The sequence below is a fragment of the Alligator mississippiensis genome, chromosome 4, assembly GCF_030867095.1.
Source record: "Alligator mississippiensis isolate rAllMis1 chromosome 4, rAllMis1, whole genome shotgun sequence".
Taxonomy (NCBI): Eukaryota; Metazoa; Chordata; order Crocodylia; family Alligatoridae; genus Alligator; species Alligator mississippiensis.
Window position 1 is genome coordinate 185,443,945 of NC_081827.1, and position 22,208 is coordinate 185,466,152.

The 22,208-nt window shown below is 45.1% G+C and overlaps 1 protein-coding gene across 1 annotated transcript in view; it reads right to left on the bottom strand.

The window, feature by feature from the left end:
* Positions 1 to 803: 803 nt before the first annotated feature.
* The window catches only part of ASB18 (ankyrin repeat and SOCS box containing 18), a 48,994-nt gene continuing 27,589 nt past the window's right edge, over positions 804 to 22,208 (bottom strand). Inside the window, exons 3-5 of the mRNA XM_059725552.1 lie at positions 6,803 to 7,307; positions 4,114 to 4,227; positions 804 to 1,029 (exon numbers count right to left, since the gene is read on the bottom strand). Of these exons, the coding sequence (XP_059581535.1) occupies positions 844 to 1,029; positions 4,114 to 4,227; positions 6,803 to 7,307 (805 nt within the window). The 3' untranslated portion in view covers positions 804 to 843. The remainder of the gene's footprint in view (positions 1,030 to 4,113; positions 4,228 to 6,802; positions 7,308 to 22,208) is intronic.

A 22,208-nucleotide genomic window follows, 5' to 3' on the forward strand; every position in this document is an offset into this window, starting at 1 on the left:
AAATATTCTTTGGAAAAAACACAGTACTAAACAAAAACCTGACATTCTTCCCTTCATCTTCAAATGGAAGCTCCCTAGTGGTTTTGTGTCAGTCTATGCTGTGGCGATTTGAGGTGCTCCATCATGTGCCAAGGCCTGGTGCACAGAGATGCCTCTTCAAAGCTGAGTTATATGCATATTTGTCAGAGGAGATCCTCAGAGTATCTTTGGAACCATTACAAGCTGTTCAAGGTAGCCTGGAATCATTTTAATCATAATGTGAATCAAATTTTCTGGTTGTATGCAGAGCCAGCTTTCAGTCAACAGCTCTTTCTTTGAAAGAGAAAGAATGGGCTAAGAGGGCCTAGTCTATATTACAGATTATCCTTGTCAATTGCCGCATTCCATCCAATGAATGAATAATAGGACCCGAATAAAGACCAGTCCTGTTTATTTTGCTTGCTGGAGAGACCTTACTAAAATCACTGGTGCAACCCATGGGCTGGATCTTGCTGATCCTTACATGCATACTTATATTTATGCTAGTAAGTAATTCTATTCATTTCAATTAATCCCTTATAACACATAAAATTCACATATACCTTGCTTATAACCCCTGCTAAGCATTTATTCACTCCCTGTAAGTGTAACCATAATATGAAGTGTGATTAAAAAATTCTATACAAAGTTTCAGCTCAAAGCAAATGTGTGTTTACATTATAAATCACTGAAAACCCCCCCAATTATGATGGAAATAGGTTTTTAACTCTAATGAAACAAAAACTCCTACTGTAAATACAACAAAGTGGAGATCAGTCAGTGAGAAGACTTCAGGAAGATTTTAGTTTGGTTCTTATCAGCTCTTCAAAGCAGTATTCCTTCAGGTTCTAACAGCAGGTAGTTTTGTAGGGATTTGGGCACTGGTAGTAAAGGGATAAGGGAGTGGCACTGGTGGCCAAACTTTTTCCGAATGGCAAAGCGGCACAGATGTTGCAGACACCGGGCTCTGCATGACAGCTTAAAGACAGATTCATAGAAAGTGACGTGCCTCTGAAAGGAGAGAAAATAAGTAAATATTAAATTCAAGCTTTGGACAAGTTAATCAGAGCATTTTCCAGTTCAGAACAGTACTGATTAGACTAAGTTTATGATTACCAGTATACCAGTATGTTCATGAATGAATATTACAGTATATTGGTGTGATACTTGGAGATAAAATGTAAAGGTAAAAGTAATTCTTCTAAGGAAGGACCACAAATAAAATTACTGAAGTTACAAAATCTTCAAGAAAATCTTTTGTGTGTGTGACTCTAAATGCAGTAACTGCCAGTAAAATTCTGGTATACAGGTATAAAACTGTTGTGTGCAAGACTATGTTTAATCCATCAGGGAAAACAACTGTAGAATGTCATTATATGAGAGATTTTGTCTTATTTTCAGGTGTGGCTGGGTTATATCTAAAGAGATGAAGGAATGAAATTGTATTCACTAGAGCTGGCAATCAGTTGGTTAGCACTTAGAGATGAGGTGTGGCTTGGTCTTCATTTAAAACAATTCCATTTAAATCAAGCTGGGGGAGGGGGGAGAGGAGGATGGAAGTTGGGGTAAGAACATACTTTATTGGACAGAGTAGGAAGAACAGCTTTGTGATTAAAGCTGTGCACTGGAGACCTCTACTCTATTTTGAAGTCTGCCACACACTTCCTGTGTGTCCCTGGCCAACTCGTTCAATCTCATATAGGTAAAATGTTTGTTGTGAAGCTAAATGCATTAAAGTTTATTAGATGTTCAGATGCTACAGTGTTATGGGTCATGTGATGACCAAAGATAGATAAAGTAGATAATCTGGAGTACATTAGTATACTAGCTGGGCAGCATCTATATTTTGTACCACTTCCTGCCATGAATTTCACTCTTTTACCAGTGCAACAATGATGGCATAGTCATCTTGTGCTCTAACACTCTGCTGTTGACTCTTCACTGCTTCATCTTTTCAGAGGACTAAAACATTTTCAGGATTATGTAATACATCTCATCAGGAAGGGATCTGTCCTCACTTCCAGAAACAGAAAAACACCCCAAAACAAAACCCCAGCTTAAGTAAATTTTTCCTGAACTTCTAAATTTGGTTGAGTGAATCCAGCCTTTCTGTAAGAGGCTAAAGGGACGCAACTCCCCTGCTTTTTCATGGAAGAGAGATAGTGCCTCTCTACTCCTCCACTTCTACATGCCTCACCTGGGACCTGGAGCAAACTCCTTAAAGAATGAGAGGGCAATTTGAATTTCACTCTTTGGTTTCCATATGGAGATGGCTGTGGAGTGAATGCCCAGTGGTTTTGTGATGTGGAAATCTGCCAATGACTTTTGGCCACTACTGATCTTATGATACGTGTGCCCTGAATAGAGCAGGGGTCTTATTTATAGAATGCCGTGTGCTTATGTCGTTTAAGATTGTATCAAAATGCACACACGCAAGATGCACCAGATGAAGTTTATACTTAAGGCAAACTTCAGTCCGGTGTTTCCTAATGTATGAGTGGTTGACTTTGTTGCCTTCATAAAGGTCTTTTGATGCAGTTTTCTATGTGTAATTGTTTACAGTGTAGTAATGTTTAGAGAGGTGTGTGGGGCAAGGCACTATACAGACACCTGGTAAAAGGAGAGTCTTCACTCCACAGCTTTTACAAAGTATCTATGCAAGACGGCAGCATAGGGAGAGAAAGCAGTTTAAGGGAGGTCACAGATCTGTGGGAGGACCAGTTTCCGAAGTCATATCCAATACCCAGTGCTGTCTGTGTCTCTGATCTGAGATAACTGAACTTGTAATCTGGAAGACAAAGGCTCTCTTTTCTTTTATCTCCTTCTCTTAGCTGTTCATCACCCCTCAAATATTGTTGTTACTTTCCAAGATTTAGAGAAAAAAAAAAGCAAAGCGAATGAAACCAATTCCTAATGTTTCTCTTATCAAGGACATTGGGTTCAGTAGGTAGGGCTTGTGCAAAATTTGATGAGAGGTAAACTAAAAAGGAGTAGTTGGCAATTTTGTCCTTTTAGTTTTTACTTCAGAAGGCTGAAGGTGCTTGCCTTTGTGTTGACTGTCACCACTTGGTGTATATTATCTACGCTACTTTCTGTGTAGAAGTGATATTAAAAATATATGTATTTGTAATAATCTTGGGACTGCACTCCCAAACTGATGTAAATAAGGGGAATCTATGAAGTTAAATCAGTGTAAAACTGCTGCAATGAGACTCTGGTCTGTACGTAAAACAGTCCCAGAGGGACCATCCTTTCTAAGGGAAGCTTCAACACGTTTTATTTTTCATCTTGGATTTCCTTCTTTTCATTTGTACAGACTGTCAGATACTCTAGCTCTCCTCAATAGCATGTGACTGTTTTAGTTTTTCAGTGGAGGATCATTACTGATCATTTTAAAAGCAAGGGGTGTGGATTTCCTTTGTCTTGTACTTTGTTTGCCCATCTATGGCTTTACAAGGTAGATAGCGGAGGCAGTCATTCTAATGGTGAGGCTGATAGGGGCGATACAAGGGTTGAGTCCCTTATCCATTGTTTAATGAGGTCCTGGGCCCAGCTGAGTTCTAGCTAGTTCCTGCTGGTCCAGTCAGCCTACCTGATTGATCCTGGCCCTCCATTTAAGAAAACCTCTCTGTCAGGTGACTTTTGCTGCACAAAACATTTTGTTTCCCTGGTCTACACAGCTTCACCCCCTGCCTTGATTTCACTCCTGGTTTCTGACTCATGTGACAGTTGGCTCCTGGCTTTGTTTGTCTCTGGCTCCTACCCTTTGCCCTGGCATTCCATGCAGATCTTCAGCTTTGAACCCTAGCCTACTACCTTGGATCTGTCTCTTGCTTTTACCCCTCTGACTTGGCTTGTCAGGCTAATGACCTCTGGCTTTTGACCTGCTCCTGGTTTCTTACTAAACGTTAATGCACGTGGCTTTAGCTGTTAGCTGGAGCTACCCCAGACCAATCATGCTAGGAGGGAACTTGAATTGCTTGGAGTTACATGAACGTGGGATTGCTTAGTACTCTCAGGAAAGGGATTTGAACTGCTGATTTGGTAGGCAGACCTACTTAACTGGTCACAGGAACCAGCCCACAACTCACTCACCTGAAATATTTCCTCTGGGATGGCTTCAATCCATTTCTCAGGAATGGGGATCTGAGAGTAGGAGTTGAAGAGGATTTCGATGATCTCTGGCACAGATGCACATGACCTCAACACCTAGCCATGAAAGAATGAATGTAGAAGTGATGTTATGAGGTTTCACTGGGGGGCTGGAGTGGGTGCTGTACTCTCCCCAGCAGGTAAGTGTCTTCATAAGCTGAAACATGAACCATCTGAAGCTTCACTTCCCATCATGTCACTTGTGGAAGAATCAGATGTTTCACAAATGGTAGCCTGTCTGTTAGCCAGTTAAATGTGTCACTGCTTGTGGATGGTGTCCTTAGTATTGAGAAAAGTTTGGTTCTGTGCAAGTTCCTAAATCTTGTTCGCACATGAAATTATTGGAAGAATTATTGTGACATTATTTTCTTTGGATGCGGCATTTGCCTTTTGCTTACATGTTTGGCTTGTACATTTCAAGCTGGGATAATATTTTCTTTATTGTTTGATGTAAAATCAATGAAATGCAAAGCCATAATGAGACTGGTCTGAAGGCAGAAGTACCAAGCTGGTGCCCCCTGGCTCCGAGACAGGGTGATTTTGATTCTGCTGCATCCCCAAATGGCTAATTATGACCTGTCCTAACCCCTTATCCACTAGCCATAAACTTATCACTGCTGAATATTACATTCTACTTTTTGACACTCCAGGCAGGAAGGGGGGACTCTAAAGATTTCTTTCCTCTCACAAGCCAAAATGAATTTGGGCACTCTCACAGGATGCCAGAGAAAATATATCTGCTGTCTCTGACTATGGTAGGGAGTGCTGCAATGAGTGTTTCTCTGTGTACATCAGATATCAAAAAAGTAATGTAACTGCCATTAGAACAGCATTAGGTATGTGCACACCAGAGCCTGGTCCCTGAGAATGGGGCTGGACATGCATCAGACAGTATCTACAGGATATATCTTTGGCATATGGTACACCATCAACAGGAGTGAAAAGATGGGGCATTTTTTCTCATGGTGGAATGCCGTAGCATGGTTTGACAAAAGCCACCATTTTACAAAGCAAGGCCTTCTAGGTAAACATTTGAAAAGTACCTAAATGGGATACAAACCTGCATGATCATTGAAAGAAATTTCCAAAATGTATTATGGAAAACCTTGAGGTGGTAAGTCCTTCAGGTAATAAGCCTCATTGCAGGTCAGTGAATCTAGGGCTTCTGGGTATATACGTCCATTTTGAAAATGGGACTTGAGAGCCCAAATTACTTAGACATCTTTAAAACGTTACTTCTGCAATGACACAGCATTAGAACATAAATACAGACTGGCTTGTTACCATTCTTAAATGAATAGAGGCTCAAAATTCACTCCTTGACCAGTGAACTGGGCTAATGCCTTCCTTTAAAAAAGGATATCTGTCCCTTTCTTCCCTGGCTTAACGAAGTGAGAATTTAGTGTACAGGAAAGGTGGTGGCTTGACAGCTTTGAAGAGTTAGGTCTTTCACTCAGAAGAGAACAGTACAAACTTCAGCCCTCACAGACTGTAAGGGCTTGTCTAAACTGCAGAAGCAATGTGTCCCAGAAAGGATGGAGTGAGCATGCTTCACTAAGGCTGCTTTGGGTTTGTCCTCATGGCAGCTCCTCAGCCCCCTGTCTCTGATGGGCCTGAGAATAGCCACTAGGGATGAGCTCAGGGCAGCTTCACTGATGAACTTCCGGACCTGGAGCATGCCAGTGGACTAAGATAGGCGGGGGGTTCTTGGCTCCCTCTGCCATGGGACTAGCTGCTGTAGCAATCTTGACAAGCCCTAAGTCTATATCTACACCACACTCTGCAGAACCTGGGATCACTGCTGAGACCATCTGCTCTTGCTCTGTGTGCCCCTAAGCCTGGCAGTTAGGCAGAGCAGGTGGCTTAGAAGGGTTTTAGCTACCTGCTCCAGCATATCACTAAGGTTCTTTCAAGCCAGAGAGCTAAAGAGCAGCACCGGGGGATTTGCTCAGGACCCCTCTAAGCCATTTATGCTGCCTGTTTCTGGGCTTGGTTGTGGATATTTTCTTCACAGTAATCCCAAGCTCTGCATGGAGGAGTGGGAAAGAGGCCATTTCTCTTTCTATCAGGACTGCTGCCAGAGGTGACAACTGACGCCAGTGGTGTGATATAATCTCCTGTTTGTTGGGACCATTTCCCACAGCTTACTGAAAAAGCTCTTAGATGCTAACTGCTTCCAGTCATTTCTTTTGGGCTACATTTGAAACAGTGATTAAGAGGCAAACTTTTCTGCAGCACTTTCAAAATCAAAGGTCTGTCTGAGCCTAGAAAGCCATTTGGGCTGGCAAGGGTAAGGAGGCATGCTGGTTTCTTTAGCCAACAGAACACAAGGGAGCAATAACAGCCATTGTATAATGATAGCCACGAGCCCAGTGTTATCATCACTGTCCATCGTGTCCCATCCTAAGGTATCCACTTGCAGCTGGACTGACTCTTGATAACCTTTGCTCCTGGCCTGAATCTAGATTCAAACTCATATCTCTGGCATTTCAGTGAGACTCCCTCACTGCTCTGCCCCTGCACACATACTGCTTTATTGATCCCCTATAATAACCTGTCCTCTTGAAAAGGTGTCTTTAATATGTAAGCTGGAGGATCTCAATCTGCATCTAGTGAGTCTGCAAGACCATACCTTTACAAAGGCTGTAGGCCATATTTTTTGGGAGCCATAGTTGAGCAGGGTCTGCACTGTGAGATGTGGCCTCAGCTCCTGCTTGAATGCTGCAGTCTGCAGAACGCAAGCCATTGGGGAGGATCCATTGTAGTCTATAGCATTCACATCTGCTTTAGTCTGCAGCAAAAACTGGACCAAACTGTAATTAGCATTTTTGCAGGCTTTGTGGAGCGGGCTTTTCTGTTCTTCATCTGTGGTATTTACATCTGCTCCATACATAATCAGCAATCTGCACATCTGTAAGTAGATTTCTTGGTCCTCAACATTTTTTCCTTGTCCACAAGTCACACTTAGTGCTGTTTCTTCCTGACTGTTCTTCTTATCCACATTAGCACCATACCTCAAGTACAAGTGGGCATGCTCATAAAGCCCGTGCTTAGCTGCTATGTGAAGTGGTGTTTCTTGGGTGTCTTCACTTGGCAGGTCAACTTTAGCACCGTATTTCACTAGAAGCTTCGCACATCTGGAAAAAAAGGGTAACATTAACACTTAAGGGAGGAGAACTGGAAAGTGATTTTTTGAGTCAGAAGCTGGCTTCATTCCATTATTCGGCTATCTTTTCCGCATCCTATTGATCAGAGCACTAAGATTATCCCCAACACTAGAGAAAATAAGTCTGCCAGCCTCCAGCTTGTTGGGTGAAGGCTACTAACTTTCACCAGGGCTTGTTCACATAATTCAGGTGCCGCTAGTAGGACAGGTTAGTAGGTTGAAGGGATAGATATGATGCCATTCAGGCTGGCATGGTTAAATTAGACCTTTATGTTGTACCAATGTATATTCAAAACAAATGTTTGGCATTTATTTAAAAAGGAACTGAAATGTAACTTGAAGATGCACATGCATGACAGTTACTTCTGGGTTATTTACTCTGCATTTAACCACTGTGTAAAATCACAGCAGGGTCCCTGCTGGACACATGACCTCAACTTCAGAAGTAATCTGCAATATGCATTATTACAGTGTCTCACCACTAGGTGCCAGAGGAGTCAGTAATACCATGTTTGTATAGAGTAAACACTTACCTCTGGGACAAAACTGACTAGAGCTGTAGACACACAATTGTACACCAGTGTATCTTAAATGGATGTGTAATTGCTTTTCACTTTCTAAGATGTAACTGTGCCCTGGAGTGGTATATACACCGGTAAAATGCTATACTTTGTGTGTCCATTCCACTTTTATCCCAGAGGTAAATCAAATTACTGTAGAGTAAATACATGTGTAGCATGCCCACACCTTCAATCATGTTTTCTTTAAGTACTGACTGTTTGTTCAGTTCATAGAAATAAGGGCAGGTGTTGTGCTGAGGAGTTTGCAGTACTACTGACAAAAAAGGCAGACAGCTAAGTTAGGACACCAGGGTGGAGGAGAATTTTGTGAGCTCTTTTTCTTCTTTGATCAGAGATTCTCAACCAGGACACCACAACGCCTGAGATCCTTTTAAGGGTGACACTGTTAGATGTACAAATACCTACATGTGATTTGTAAGATAAACCTAGAGATTTCAAATAGGAATCCATAGTGTCAAAAACATTCTGACCTGCTATAGTCTTTCTGAGTTCTTTATAACAGAAGAACTGCTATGTTATTTTCCTGCAGTTAAAAAAAACAAATAAAAACCAAGAACTGGCATTTTCTGAGGAGTGCCTTGAGCCTCACAAAGGGTGCCTTGAGTCTAAAAAGGCTGAGAACCACTGTTTTAAATAGTATGTCACTTGTAACTTAAGGACAATGCAGAAGTTGCAAATATTTTGCAGAGTTCTGAGTGAGGAGCTGGGAGATGCTTGGCAAACTGGGGTGGGGAATACAATCCAAATGATTTATCTTAGGCAGAACAGAGAGGGACGAGCATACCCAAGGTCTGAGACACAGTTGCATACAGACTTTTGAATGGGCAACTCAGGTGTTTTAACTTTCTAAGTGTAAGATCAGTAGGACAATGGAACAAGCTGCCGACAGATGTTGTAGACTCTCCATCACTGACAATTTCTAAGAGGTTGGATAGATATCAATAGTATAAGGCATCCATCTTGGACAGTTTAGGAGCAGATAATCTTGCATGTATGCAGGGGGTTACACTAGATGACCCTTGAGGTCCTTTCTAAAAATATGCAGTGAGGAGTTTAATGAAATGGAGGGATTATATAGGGGGATATGATTAGCAGATATGGAAGATGGCTTTGGCATTTATGCTTGTAAGCAAGGATAATCAGGAACTAGGGTTTAGTAGCATCTCCCACTCCTTGAAATGAGGAGCTTGGAAACATACTGTTGTAACCTGGGTATACCCAAAGGTATACTCAATTGAATGGGATGGGTAGGCAGGAGGTGGTGCTGTGAGAGGGATGCTAGAATGTAGGGCGGATCCTCTTTCATTTATAGAGTTAGCTCAGGCCCAAAGTTCTTAACTATATACATTTTATTGAGTTGCAAACATTTACATGTATAAAACTCTTTCAAATAGATACAGGTATAGGTACAAATATACATATAACAGTCTGTTAGCAAGAGGACGTCTGCCCCAGCGAGGGCATTCAGGTAAGTACCTGTACCCCAGACCCAGAAGAGGGGTGGATTCCAGGACAGTCAATCCAGCAAGTCTATATTGCAAGTGAGTTAGCTAATAAAGACATCCTTACAGAGCCCATTATACAGAATTAATACACCCAACTATTTATAACACCAACAATAGCAATAGATACCAAATAGGAAGCATAACTGTACCAGATATTAGACACCCCCTATCTGGGTTCCAACCATGTGGTCCCTCAAATGGCATAGGGTCTTCTCCCCCTAGGCCCCCTGGGTGTTCCACAGTGTGGATTTGGGGTGTCCTCCCCTTCTACCCTGGGGAATGGAGGATGTGTGGGGCCTTCCCCCCTGCCCACTCCTCCCAGGGTTCCTTGTAGGGCTGTGCAAAGCTTCAGGTGGTGATTCGATTTGGAGGAGATTCAGCCCGATTCGGTGGCCGAATCTCCGAATCTGAATCGAATTGGGACCAATTAAAAGGTCCAAATCAATTTGAAGCTTTCCAAATCTTTGGAAAAGATTCGGAGAGCTTTGATGATTCAGACAGTCCCCAGTGGCTGCAGCAGGGAGCTGCAGCTGGACTTGGAGCTGGTAAGTAGGGGGCAGGGGAAGGGAGCCTGGGGGAGGGAGGAGGAGACTATGGGGGGACCTCTGCCAACCCCCATTGCCTGCCTGCTTCCCCAGCTCCCTGACCTCCACCCGCTTCCTCAGCCCCCCCATGGCTGCCCTGCCCACCCCAGCTCCCGGCCAGCCCTTTAAAGAAAAGGCCTGGTAGTCACTGGGTGCTCCCAGGTGGGGGGTGATCCTGACTGCCCCCCACTGGTCCATGCTGCATGGGGGGGGCTCTGCCACGAGCCCCCTGACCCTCCTTTCACTCTCCCAGCCCCCCCACGGGTGCCCCGCTTGGGCCAGCTCCGGCCCTTTAAGAAAAAAAACAAAACGGAGAGAAGCCCTGGGATTCACCGCTCCTGCAGCGGCCTTGGGGCTTTGGGGGCCTCGTACAGAGCCCCCCATTGGGCAGTGGGGGGTAGCAGGGATCACCTCCTGCTGGCAGGAGTGGTGAGTCCCAGGGTTTTCTGTTTTTTTTTTTTCTTAAAGGGCTGGAGCTGCAGCAGACGGAGCAGCCATGGGGGGCTGGGGGAGCAGGGAGGGGTCAGGGGGTTCGTGCAGAGCCCCTCACACAGTGGGGGGCAGTGGGGATCACCCCCCACCCGGCAGCATCCAGTGAGTTCAGTTTTTTTTCAAAGTGCTGGGAGCTGGGGCAGGCGGAGCAGCCATTGCCGGGCTGGGGAGGATGGTCCTGGCTGATTTGGAGATTTGGCACCAGCCAAATCTCCGAATCAGACTCGGCCAAATTGATTTGGGGCAGTGATTTGAATAAATGAATCAAATCAGTGCCCCTTGAATCGCCCGACTCCAAATCCGAAGCGAATACTAGCTGCTTCACACAGGCCTAGTTCCTTGCTCGGGGGCACCTCCCCTGCGGGACCCGGGTTCCTGGTAACTCACGGTTCTTCTACTGGGGGCTGTTGATCTGGCCTCTGGGTCCCCGCACCATCTCAGGCCTCCTGAGGCTATTGGCCTGGAGCTGGCAGCCCTTCCCTCTGGACCCTGTGCCCCATGCTGGGCACCTAGGGAGCTCCTCTGGGCACTGAGCCCTCACTGGCTCCAGTCCCTGCCTCATGCTGGTGGTCTTTCCCCTTCCTGGACCCTGCTTTGGCCACCGGGGCTCTTTTAATTCAATGCTGAGCCACACTGTGGGGCTGTGGCTATCTGGCCTAAAGCTGGGGAAGGGGGGAGGGGCTAACTTGAGCAGCTTCGAGCTGCTGTTGGGGTTGACTCTGTGCACCGACCTGCACACTGTGTGGGGCCCGAGCAGCCTTGAGCTGCTCCCAGGGCCGGTTCCCCATGCGCCAATTCATGCACCGCCCCAACCGGCTGCTTGCCAGGTTCGCAGGCTTAAGCTGCCTTGCCATGTGCTGATCTGTGCGCTGTTGAGGCTCAGGCAGGGCCCTCACAGTGGTCTCTCCAGAGCTCCTCTCTCCTTGCCATCCCTTGCCGCATCTCTCTCATGTGGCTCATGCCGCTCCTTCTATTCCCTCAGAGGGCTCCCTGAAGTCCAGCAGACCTGCAGTTTGCGGGTCCCAATTAGGTCCGGGTGCTCGTCACCCCTCCCTTCAGGGTAGGGGCGGTGCCAGCTCCTCCCAACTCTTCCCCAGTTGGTGGTTGGGCTGCACCAATTGGAACGAAGAATTCTCTGCCCGAGCCACGGCGGGGGCTTGAGTGGGTGAGTCTGCCACAACTGCATGAAGTAACACTGCTGTGTGTGGAAGGTGGTCCATTCGCAAGTGATCAAGCTGCCCAGAATAAGCACTGCTGAGGACAGGCCAGATGTCTACCTGGTGGGATGGTCTCAGGTACTTGACATTTTCAGTAAACACTCCTTGTTCTATGGTCCAGCTCCCTCTCAATGTCTGAAGGGCATTGAGTTTAAAAACTATGAGTATTTAGATTTGTTAAATCTCCTTAGGAGTTTTTCAGTTTCCAGTCCCTTCCATCGGCTCCCAAGAAGCTATCTGAATCACTAGCTTTTTTGAGTTTCTCCTTAAAAATCCCAGCATGAAATGATCCCTGAACACTGCATCATGGTAGGGTTGGTCTCTTTGTTTTTCTTGCCTGGCAGAGATGCGGCTTTGGCAGTAATGGCCAGCCTAGAGATGGGTGTGGGATGGGGATTCTGGCTTCCTCCTCCTAGAAAATACCAGGCAGGAAGGGAAACAGTCATAGAAATCTCTATGCCTCCTTCAGAAGTTACGGCGGGACCAGGGAACGGGAGTATCAGGAGTAGGGAAGGGAAGGTGAAAACTTGATGGAGTTAGTGGAAGCTGGAGAATGCAAATGGGAATTAGAGAGGATTATGGTAAGGAGGTTTTGCTTTCATTGACAGACAGATTGGAATATTGACTTATGTACCTAAACTTCCAGATTTTTCAGACTTTCAACTTTAATGGTTTTGAAACATGGCAAATACAATTCACTCCCTATATGTCACAGCTGTGGCTAGCAGTTAGCCAATCCCTTGAGCTTTGGTGACTCTGCTGTGGGTATGAACTGGCCATGAATGCAGTTAGACTGCAAAACCAAGGCAATTTTTAACTATAAAAGGAATGAGGTTCTAGGACAGCATCCCAAATAGTGGGGGGCAAAAAAAATGAACAGCTTTCATGATCAGGTTTGAAAGGGGATAGCATTACATGGCTGTCCATAGTAGAATCTGCCAGGGCCCTTTTAGTCCTAAGTCCTTTGATCCAAAAAGCATTCCAGGTCCAGGGTTAGAAGCTGTTGTCTTTTCTTCCTCCAGTGCAAATTAACTTTATATCCCCAGCTGTTAGATGTTAACGCCAAAACTGGATGATTGTTGAATGTGTGGGGCAAGTGTACTGGGCTAGCATTTTGGGTTATGAGGTGAAAGGGCACAGGTTTGAAAGGTTTGTGAATACATAATACACACCCGAAGCATTTTACAAATGTTGAGTCTATAAGTAGGTTTCAGTGCTTGGGCCATGGTCTTTAGATCAGACCTGTCTGCATCCAATCTGGTGGTTTCTCTTTTTGTGTGAATGAAGAGCCTCAAGCAATAAAGCTGCATGACTTCTGTTCTCTCATTGCCATCTGTAGCATTTGGGAATTGGCCCAGATTCCCAGTGGGATGATGCTCTAGCTGAGGATGTGTCATTTTCTGGGATGCTTGTCATCCTCACACTAGCCAGCTATTGGATGTTGTGCTTGCAGGAAGTTACCTTGTCACAAACGGTCTTAAAACCAGCAGACTAGATGGTGGAAAATTGTCTGCTTAACAAGTCTTCTAGGACCTTTGTACAGGCAACAAAATTGGCTTTTAAAGTGGCTTAACTGCCCTTTTGCACTGCTTTAATGGCATTGTTGTTTGCACGCTCGGTGGCGTATTCCACTTTAAATGACTTTGTAATGTAGCAAGGTAGAATACCTCTAAGGTGTTTAATTTGCTACCTAATAAAGTGCAACAGTGCACAGGGCACTGGAAGCTGATGTGCTCGGGGAAGCTCGGGCTCGGTGGGCTTCTGTGCACTGCCATCTTGCCGCTCTGTCCCAGGGGCAAGCCAGCTGTTCCTGGGTGGTCCCAGGTGGCGGGGATGGTGCAGGGGTGCTGGAGCTTACCTTAGGGGCTGTGCGACCTGGCAGCATCTTGTGCAGGCAGGCTCAACTGAAAGGGGGAAAAAAGTGGCAAGAAGCCTCATTTTTTAAAATTATTTATTTTTCTCCCAGAGCCTGCCTGCCTGCCTGAGGTGCATGGGGCCTGGTGCTTTCCTCTGCAGCTGCAGGGGGGCCGGTGCTTCCCTCCGTGTCTGTGGTGCTCCCTGGGACTGCCTGGGCTGGGTGCCAGGGGGCAGGTGCCACCTGGGTGGTGCTGGCGCCACCGCAGAGGGAAGCATACGCCCTCCTGTTGCTCAGGGACTGCTGGACCCACCAGCAGCTTGCGCCCCACCCCGCTGTGGGAAAGGCAGGTAAGCTCTAAGGATCAGGCCCTCACCCTTGTGGACATGCCATGGGGCTTAGTTCAGTTTAGTTCTCCCAAAATTGAAATGGTGACTTTTTAAAAACACACCGTTTTAATTTAGGGAGAACTAAACCAAATAAAACCCCTGTGGCATGTACAAGCACCCCTATAGAGTTTATAGACCATCCTGATCTTAGCATCTTGCCTCAGCCGTAGCTCCTGCACTCCTGGCATTCATGTTTGGCTTCTTGATTTCTGACTCTAGTTTCTGACTTTGGCTAGCCTCCTGGCTTCCTAATTCTGGTTCTTAGCCTCTATCCAACTAGCCATTGGGGCTGACCACCTGTACCCTGGTCCCTGATGCCCATCTCTCAGCAAGCATTCTGGGCACCACAGGCTAAATGCTTCTGGAAGTCCAGTGTGCATGGGTACAAGCAAGGTTATAAAGCATGCAGCATGCACAGATGTGCTAGAAAGGTTTTGTCAAAATCACTGTGAGGATGTATTAAACTGTTCTGAAGTCATAGGGGATGATCAACCATTTCCTGCAATTGATCTGTCTGCAGTTGTTTCATCTCTTGGCATAGACACATCCCTGGAGTGTTATGTAGACTGTCTCTATAATCCACTTCTGACATCTGTTCCTTCAGGCAAGGGTCTGCCTGCATAGGCTGGAGGTGGGTGGGAGTTTAGAAAGCCAATGGTCTTTCTATATATTCATCAACTCTGAGAAGATTAGAGAATGATTAACAGCTGAAAACATCCAGACCACTGCCCTGACCTTGATTTAGCACTATGTACAGTAGTACTGAGATGGATTAACTCAAGTTGGTATGTGTTTCTATGGCTACAGAAGGCAAGGTGCAGCGATTGACATTTAAAAGGTGTTCCCTACTTGTTTTTGATTTTCCTATTTAAGTGGTCACCTTATTTTCAGAAGATAGTTGTAGGGAGATGTGGGCTGCAACTTATCCTGTGGCTCTCCGGATGCAGCATAACTTGATTTGCATTAGAAAAGTCTATTTCCACATTACTGAAAGGAACATGCATGTGGATAAGCCATTTTCTGTAACGTGGGATCAATGTGGGAGCAGACCTATGCCCTGTGAAGTAAAGCCCTTACTTGAAAGAAAATCAGAGTGTTACGGGCAATGATTCACCAGAAGTAACTTTTTCTCCCCCCCACCTTTCTTCTTCTTGGGCCAAGTCCTCTAGTAGGTGGGAGAGGAGGGAGGGAGCTTTGGAGCTTATGGGGACTTTTGGTCTCTTTTTTCCTGTAGAATCTGATTGAGGTCCCTGGGAGGTCTTGCCCCAGTAATGACTGTAGGTGTTCACCTGTCATGTGTGCTTAGGGGGTCCACCTTTTTATGTTTCAAGAACAGACTATGAGTTGCAAGTGGTGTATAGTACTGTTTGCAAGTTGTTTGGCAGTGTCTGCTGTTTCAAGAATCAAAGAGATTGTGATTTTTTTTTTTGAAGGCACTCTCTCCTCCACACTATCCATAAACCACCAGCAATAAAACCCCAAATCTGTAACAGAAGTGATCTTGAAATTTCCAAAGCGTAATTTCAGAGCTGGAAGACTCATAAACCCTTGGACAACAATGGGAGACATTCTCTCCCTTCACGGTCTTACATTCACAACTGGGAATATATTCTGACAAACAGAAGGGGGTTAAAGATAAACAGTCCACACCAATTTTTTTTTAGTGCAAGTAAATGAAAGTGATAAGCCAGTCTAAATGAATCAAAATGACTGCTACTTCTTGTGCTAGAAGTTGACGTTGTAGCTGTCGTAATGGTGACACAGTGGCAAAACAATGTCTAGTCCTGCATTACATGTAAAGGGCAGTTGGCAATGAAGCTAGGACAAGTGGTTGTGCTGTGTTTAGCAAAGCACATGGGATTTCTTTTAGATGAGTAGAAGGAGGTGGTGGTGGGGGGAGACCAACGTATACTATATGCAAGACCTTGAATACGTTGCAGAATGTCGAGGCCATCATAAATGGTGCTCTGAGAACTGGACCCAGCTGTATGGCATTTGTTACCTAGTGTATCTTTCAACCTCCAAGTCAGTTAAGTCTATAGAGGTATTAACCTACCCATGGAGCTCAGCCATTAAAGGTTCTCTGCTTAAGAGTCGTTGTTTTTTTTTTTGGCTATGCAGTACACACATGTCTTTGCTCAAGTATTTTAAGTGAAGCTTAGTGCAGGTATTTAACAGAAATAAGACTTCCTCAGATCCAGCCTGACTCATGCAAGCTTTTAGCACTTTTTCTTCCTTTTCCTCCCCCCCCCCCGTACACTGTCTTTGTCTTTTGTGACAAACAATATCTGATTGAGTTGTGATCAGTCGAAAGACTAGCAAATTCCTAATGAGAAATCTCTCTTCCTCTGTCTTTCTTTCTGCTTTTATTAAAGGGATCTGTTTCCAGGGAAATAGGCTCCTCATGTGGTGCAAATGGATGTAGTTCCATTTCAAGTGGAGGGTCTAACCCTTTGTTTTTCAGGTGATCTCCAAAGGAAAAATACACTGATCACAGAACTGTGGTGTCAATTGAGGAAATCCACTGTTTGGCATGTGTGTTGTGTTCCCTTCTGTGACAAAAGGAGGCAAATCTCTTACTGCCTCTGGTTCTTTAGCTCCAGCTTTACAGTCTCTTGTTTAGCCCTGGAGGTCCCTGGTTCAGTCCCCAGTGTTTAAGGTGGCAGCTGTCTGCCACATAGTGGGAAGTCATCTGGAATTTGCACTGGTGGTGTGGGCTTCAGCTGCTCAGGGTAAGCTTTTCTCTTTCTAGGGAAAGTACCAGCTAGTGCATTACATACCCACTTTGGTGCCTGACCCACAGAGGATACATAGTGCTTGCTACTCTCCATTTGAGTCTCTCTGGTTCATGTTTAGTGAGCTGTGTTTTCATCTGTGGAATTCCCATATTTAGTCACTAATGTTGGCCCAGAAGGGGGCAATTTGGTTTGTATTTAAATGCTTTCCTGAACTGTAGGCAATGAGGTTAGGTATTCCATTAAGTCTTTAGGGGCATACTCAGAATGTAAATACAGTATAAGCTAACCTGTAAAAATTGTTTGTAGGTCCCATGAAGTCAGCTGTCTGGTCCTGAACTGGTCACTGATTCTCACAATGAATTTTTCTGGCATCTAACAGCTGGCAGGAAAGTCTGCTTGAGCACTGAGATAGCCCCCCAAAAACTTGGGCAAGTTCTGGGATTTCCCCAACATGGTAGAGGAGTATATTATTATTATTACTATTATTACTGAAAAATTCTAAGGCTAGAATATAGTTTGTGGTGTAACTAGTAAGTAAACATAGTAACACATGGCAAAATTGGCTGGTACAACTTATTTCTGTTCTTACAAGGGGATGTGTTAATGTGCGTGACCAGTATATACAGTCCCAGAACTGCATGCTCTGCTTACAGGACTCTGAAGGGAAGAACAAGATTCGCACAGTGCAGTGGGGAGGTAAGCTGTCATATTAGCTGACCTGGGAGGAGATTAATTTTTCTTCCTCTTTTTTCCCCCCCCTTTTCTTTCTTCTCTTTGCTATATGGACCTGTAAGGCTGCATGTATCAGACATTTTTCCCCTTTTAGGGTCAAAAGCCCTGGGGCCAGCCAGCCATGCAAAATGATCATTTCATTACACCTGTGGCTTGTTAATGAGGACCGATAGAGGACACCTGACTCCTTTGCCCTGAGGATGCAGAAGTTGGAAGTGGTGAGAAGCTTGGGGAGGGGAGTAGTAAGGTGCTCCTGAAGGAGTCATGAGGAAGGAAGCCTAGGAAGATAGCCCTGGGGTAGTGAGGACAAGCTCATGGTGAGCAGATTGTATTTTGCTTGAGGCCTTTCTTGAGTGCTGCAGAGGTGGAAGGGACTTCAGAGAGAAACCGTAGGTTTTTCCACACTGAAAAAAGAGCAGGCTTGAAGAAGACCTGAGGAGGGAATGAAGACCTAGTTTTGAGGACTAGTACTGCTTGGGATGTTGATTGTTTCATCTGAGAGTTTGAGGTTCTTGCCCAAGAAGGGGTATGACTGAGTATGACCTAGCTGGAAGGCTGAGTGACAGAAGAGGCTGACGATCCCAAAGCCCAGAGTGGAGCTCTGACAATGCCACTTGAAGACAAAAGTCTATGGTGTTATTTCAACCACTGGGGACATGGGGGTGCACTAGGTAGCTAGTTAAAGTCTCCTCTGCTATACCATTACTGCTTCTCATGTTAGCATTATGTCTGTTCCTATGTGGCATAGTGCTGGGAGGATAGGGGGAAGGTATACAAATAGCATCCTTGCTTGTACAATAGCTAACCCTAACTCAGCTGCTGGTATGAGGGAGTCTTGAGTGGGCTGGCTGGTGCTGCCAGCTGGTGTAGGTCTCATTTCTCTGGCAGCCTTACAGTTCCAGGCAGGAGCCTCAGCAAACATGCTGCACTGCTCCATGTGTACTGCCTCCTGAACTGGAAGCAGTATAGTCTCCTTTGTGCAGTGCTCCAGGCAAGCTAATTCACTCCGCTTGGCATGGTAGACATGGCTTAAAAATGCTTTATGACCGGTGGGCACTTTGGTAAAGCAGGGCTTAGATTCCAGTCTCTGAGTGCTAGGCATTGTCAAGAGCTTGAGACAAGAACATCAAGACTAGATCCCTATAAAACATCCTGTCTTGTCTTTACCGAGATCAAGTCTGGACAGAGGCATCCCACCTCTGGGGACTGCTGTTCAGGTGGACTAGCAGCTTTCCTACCTCAGCTCTGCTCTGCTTCTGGGGGGTGTAATAGGTCTGCAAGCATTCTAGCTTAACTGCCATGACTGCTGTTTACTGGAAAGCTAAATAAAAGATGAACAGATTGCTTAATACTCCAGGTTGCCACCCTAGAGAGTGTCAAAAAAGAGAGCTGTTTTCTTCATTACAAGATTTTTCTTTTCTGAACATTTTGAAAAATAAACTGGGTTTTTTTGTGTTTTTTATTTGTATTGTATTTTTGGTGGCGGTGGTTTGAGCCTTAATATGTCACTGGAATCATGTTTTCAAACTTTATCTCTCCATCTGTGAAGGATAGACACGGTCTTTTAACTGAAAATGTGGTTTTTACCTGCAGTATAGGTGGTTGCAACAGCTGTATCTGTATCATATAGGTACACAGATATAAACTGTTATGATGTCACTAGTATATATGCATGCCTCTATGGTGATATAAATATAGTTAACCCATTGTGACTTTAGCCCTCCCTTTTTTCAAAGTTGCAGTTACAGTGATTTAGCTGAATTGTGGGGCTACATGAGCATGAAGATTTACCATGAAGATGCATTGTAACAGCGTATGCATGGTATTGCTTCCAGGAACAGCTAATTGAAAAAACATTGTTTTTTCTTGCTGTAATTTCGCTTATCAAAGTTTTGGGCAAATGCAATTTGCAACAAGAATTTCATTTTGTTTAGTGTAACATATGTTTAAAATTTTGAATTTTCATTTCTCCCTTTGATAAATTGTGGTAAAATAATGAGAGAGACAGAGAGCATGACTTGGAAAGCGCAGAAACAATCATTCTGGAAGGAGGAGGAAAAAAACAAATGCATTAAAGAAAAAGATCAGTTTTGGAAAACCAAAATTTAAATTTAAAATCTCTTCAGAATTTTTTTAATGAAAATTTTTTGTTCAAAATTATTTGCAGGTGGTGGTGGTTGTGGTTGTTATTATTTTAACTACTGCTGTTGGTAAGAGCGCACTCTTCTTTTTTTCTTTCTGTCCCCAGTCAATCTCCTGTGGACTTGGTACATGTTAGAGTCCTCATGTTAGAGGGCTCTGAATGCTCCAATGGTTACTGTTACACCTTTCTTTTTAGCAAAAAGGTTTTGTAAATGAAATTAGCCATTAAGTTATTAGCCAGCTAGCTAATAATTTAAAGACATCTGGAATGGAGGCCAGGGTAGATGTGTATAGCTGCTTGATGGAGTGGAGGCCTACCCCACTCCTAGTGGACATCTGTCAGTCCCTACTCTCTCTAAAGTTCAATGGCTTGCTGATCGTACAGATGTTTGTTCTCAAAACAGTTTCTTCTACCAAAGCCTATTTATCTTTCAAGTTGGATTCATCATCCAGTACTTCTGTTTAACTTTCTTTCATGATATCGTTGTCCGTGGGAATGTGGATGTGCTATTTTTCTGAACAGAGAAGCATTGACAGTTGTTTTATGGATGTGTTCATCTGTCCTGATGCCAAAACCCCCATCCAGGCCTTCACCATCTCTCACCATGCTGTTGCCTGGTATCCCTGATGCTCACATTGCAGTTTCTCTGGTCCAGACAAAATGCAGCTGTTAAGATCATCCTCCTTGCCCATTACTCTGACCCAATACTATCCTATTTGAATCCTTCCATAGATTCCCCCATAGATGGATCCAGTATTTTACAAAGTGGGGTGTTAAGGCAGCAAACTCTGCCATATGAGTGGTTGAATCCCCACTCTCAGCTTCCTCTTCACCCCAAATTGGGGTGAGCAGACCATGCTGCAGAAGCAGCAGTTAGGGGCTTTAAGTCCCCTAATCAGGTAACACGCTTCCTCCTCCTCTGCTCTCAGCACTCCCTCCATGTACCCTCTGTGCTTATGGCACCTCCCCTCCCACTCTTCCTCTTACCCTTTCCACTTATACCTTTGGGCACAGAAGGAGAGACCCACCTGCCACCACCACTGTCCCAGCTGCTCCTGGCCTGCTCCAGCTGGGGCAGTGGGAACTGGTTGCTCAGTTGGGGACAGTAGCAATAGGCAGATTCTCCCAGCCCAGAAGCAGACACAGGGAGTGGGAGTCTTACCTGATTCAGGGACTTAAAAATAAAGTCCCTGACTGGTGTTTCTGCAATATGGTCTGAAAGGGAGTTATGACTGCACCGCTGCACTCCCTTTGAACCTGCCCCTGGATATCCCTACTTTATTGCATCAAGTTCAGTCTTCTTCTCATAACCTTGAAGGCTCTTCTCACTTCTCTCCTTCGTTATTTCTCTGCTCTTGCCTCTTATACCTTGGTAAATCATACTAGTCTGGTCTGCTTGAATCAGCTGGTTGTTCAGTCAGCTCCCTCATATCATTCCAAGCACAGTGCCTAATGCATTGAATATCCTGTGTTGACAAATCTCAGAATAGTTGGTGTTCTTAATCCTAGCTTGTAGAGGAGTGACTGTCAACTGGGGTGTCACTGCACCTCGGTATGCTGCAAGATCCTTTAAAGGATGCCATGATGTGTAAGTAGATAAGCGAGGTGTGAAGATATAAGGACAGGTTCAGGCTTCTCCCTGCCTGGCCTCTCTGCAAGGAGGTGAGCACTGTATTAAACAAATTAGCTTTTGACATGGAGTACTGCTCAGTAGGGGTGTGTGAAATGGGCACTATCCAATTTGGATTTGGCCTGAATTGGGTACAGTGATTCGATTAATTGATTCAGATCACTGTCCCCGATTTGGCCGAATACGAATCTGAAGATTCAATGCTGATTTGGAGAATCAGTGATTCGGCCATAGACGCAGCTTTAAATGTTTTTTTTCTATGTACTTCAAGGTACCAGGAGCAGCCTGTGAATGCTGTGATGCTGGGATGGATGGAGTGTCCTACAGGAGTGTGAGTGGGGGGGGGGGGGAAGGGGGCCTGCATGCTCAGCGATGAACCTGGAAGTGGACCAGAAGTACTTCCAGTCCACTTCTGGGTCCACTGGGAAGCATGCTGGAGGGACCCCCCCTGCGGCTTGGTGATCGGCCATTGGAGGACCCCAGGTGCCCCACCCCCCCAACCCAGGAGGCACCAGTTGCTGAGCCGGGGGGGGGGGGTCCGGCGCACTCCCTGACGGACCCAGAAGTGGATCAGAACTGCTTCTGGTCCACTTCCGGGTCTGCTGCTGAGCACGCTGGGGACCCCCCTGTGCTTCTGTGGGACACTCCATGTGCCCTAGCATTGCAGCATTCACAGCTGCCTGCTACCTAGAGGTATGTAGAAAAAACATTTAAAGCTGGGTGTGTGTCTGAATTGCCAAATGTTTCCAAATCTCTCCAAATCGATTCGGAGGGTTCTGATTCAATTCAGAGAGATTTAAAGGGTCTCCTTATTTGATTCGGAGATTTGGCCACTGAATTGGGCCGAATCTCTGCCAAATTTGATCAGCGACCAAAGCTTCCCACAGTCCTACTGCTCAGTTCACAAAAGCTACAGAAATATGCCTTAAATCTAAAAAAGGTTGAGAACCGCTGTTGAAGAGTCATTGTACCGCAGGGAAATCCTAACACAAATTACAGGATATTT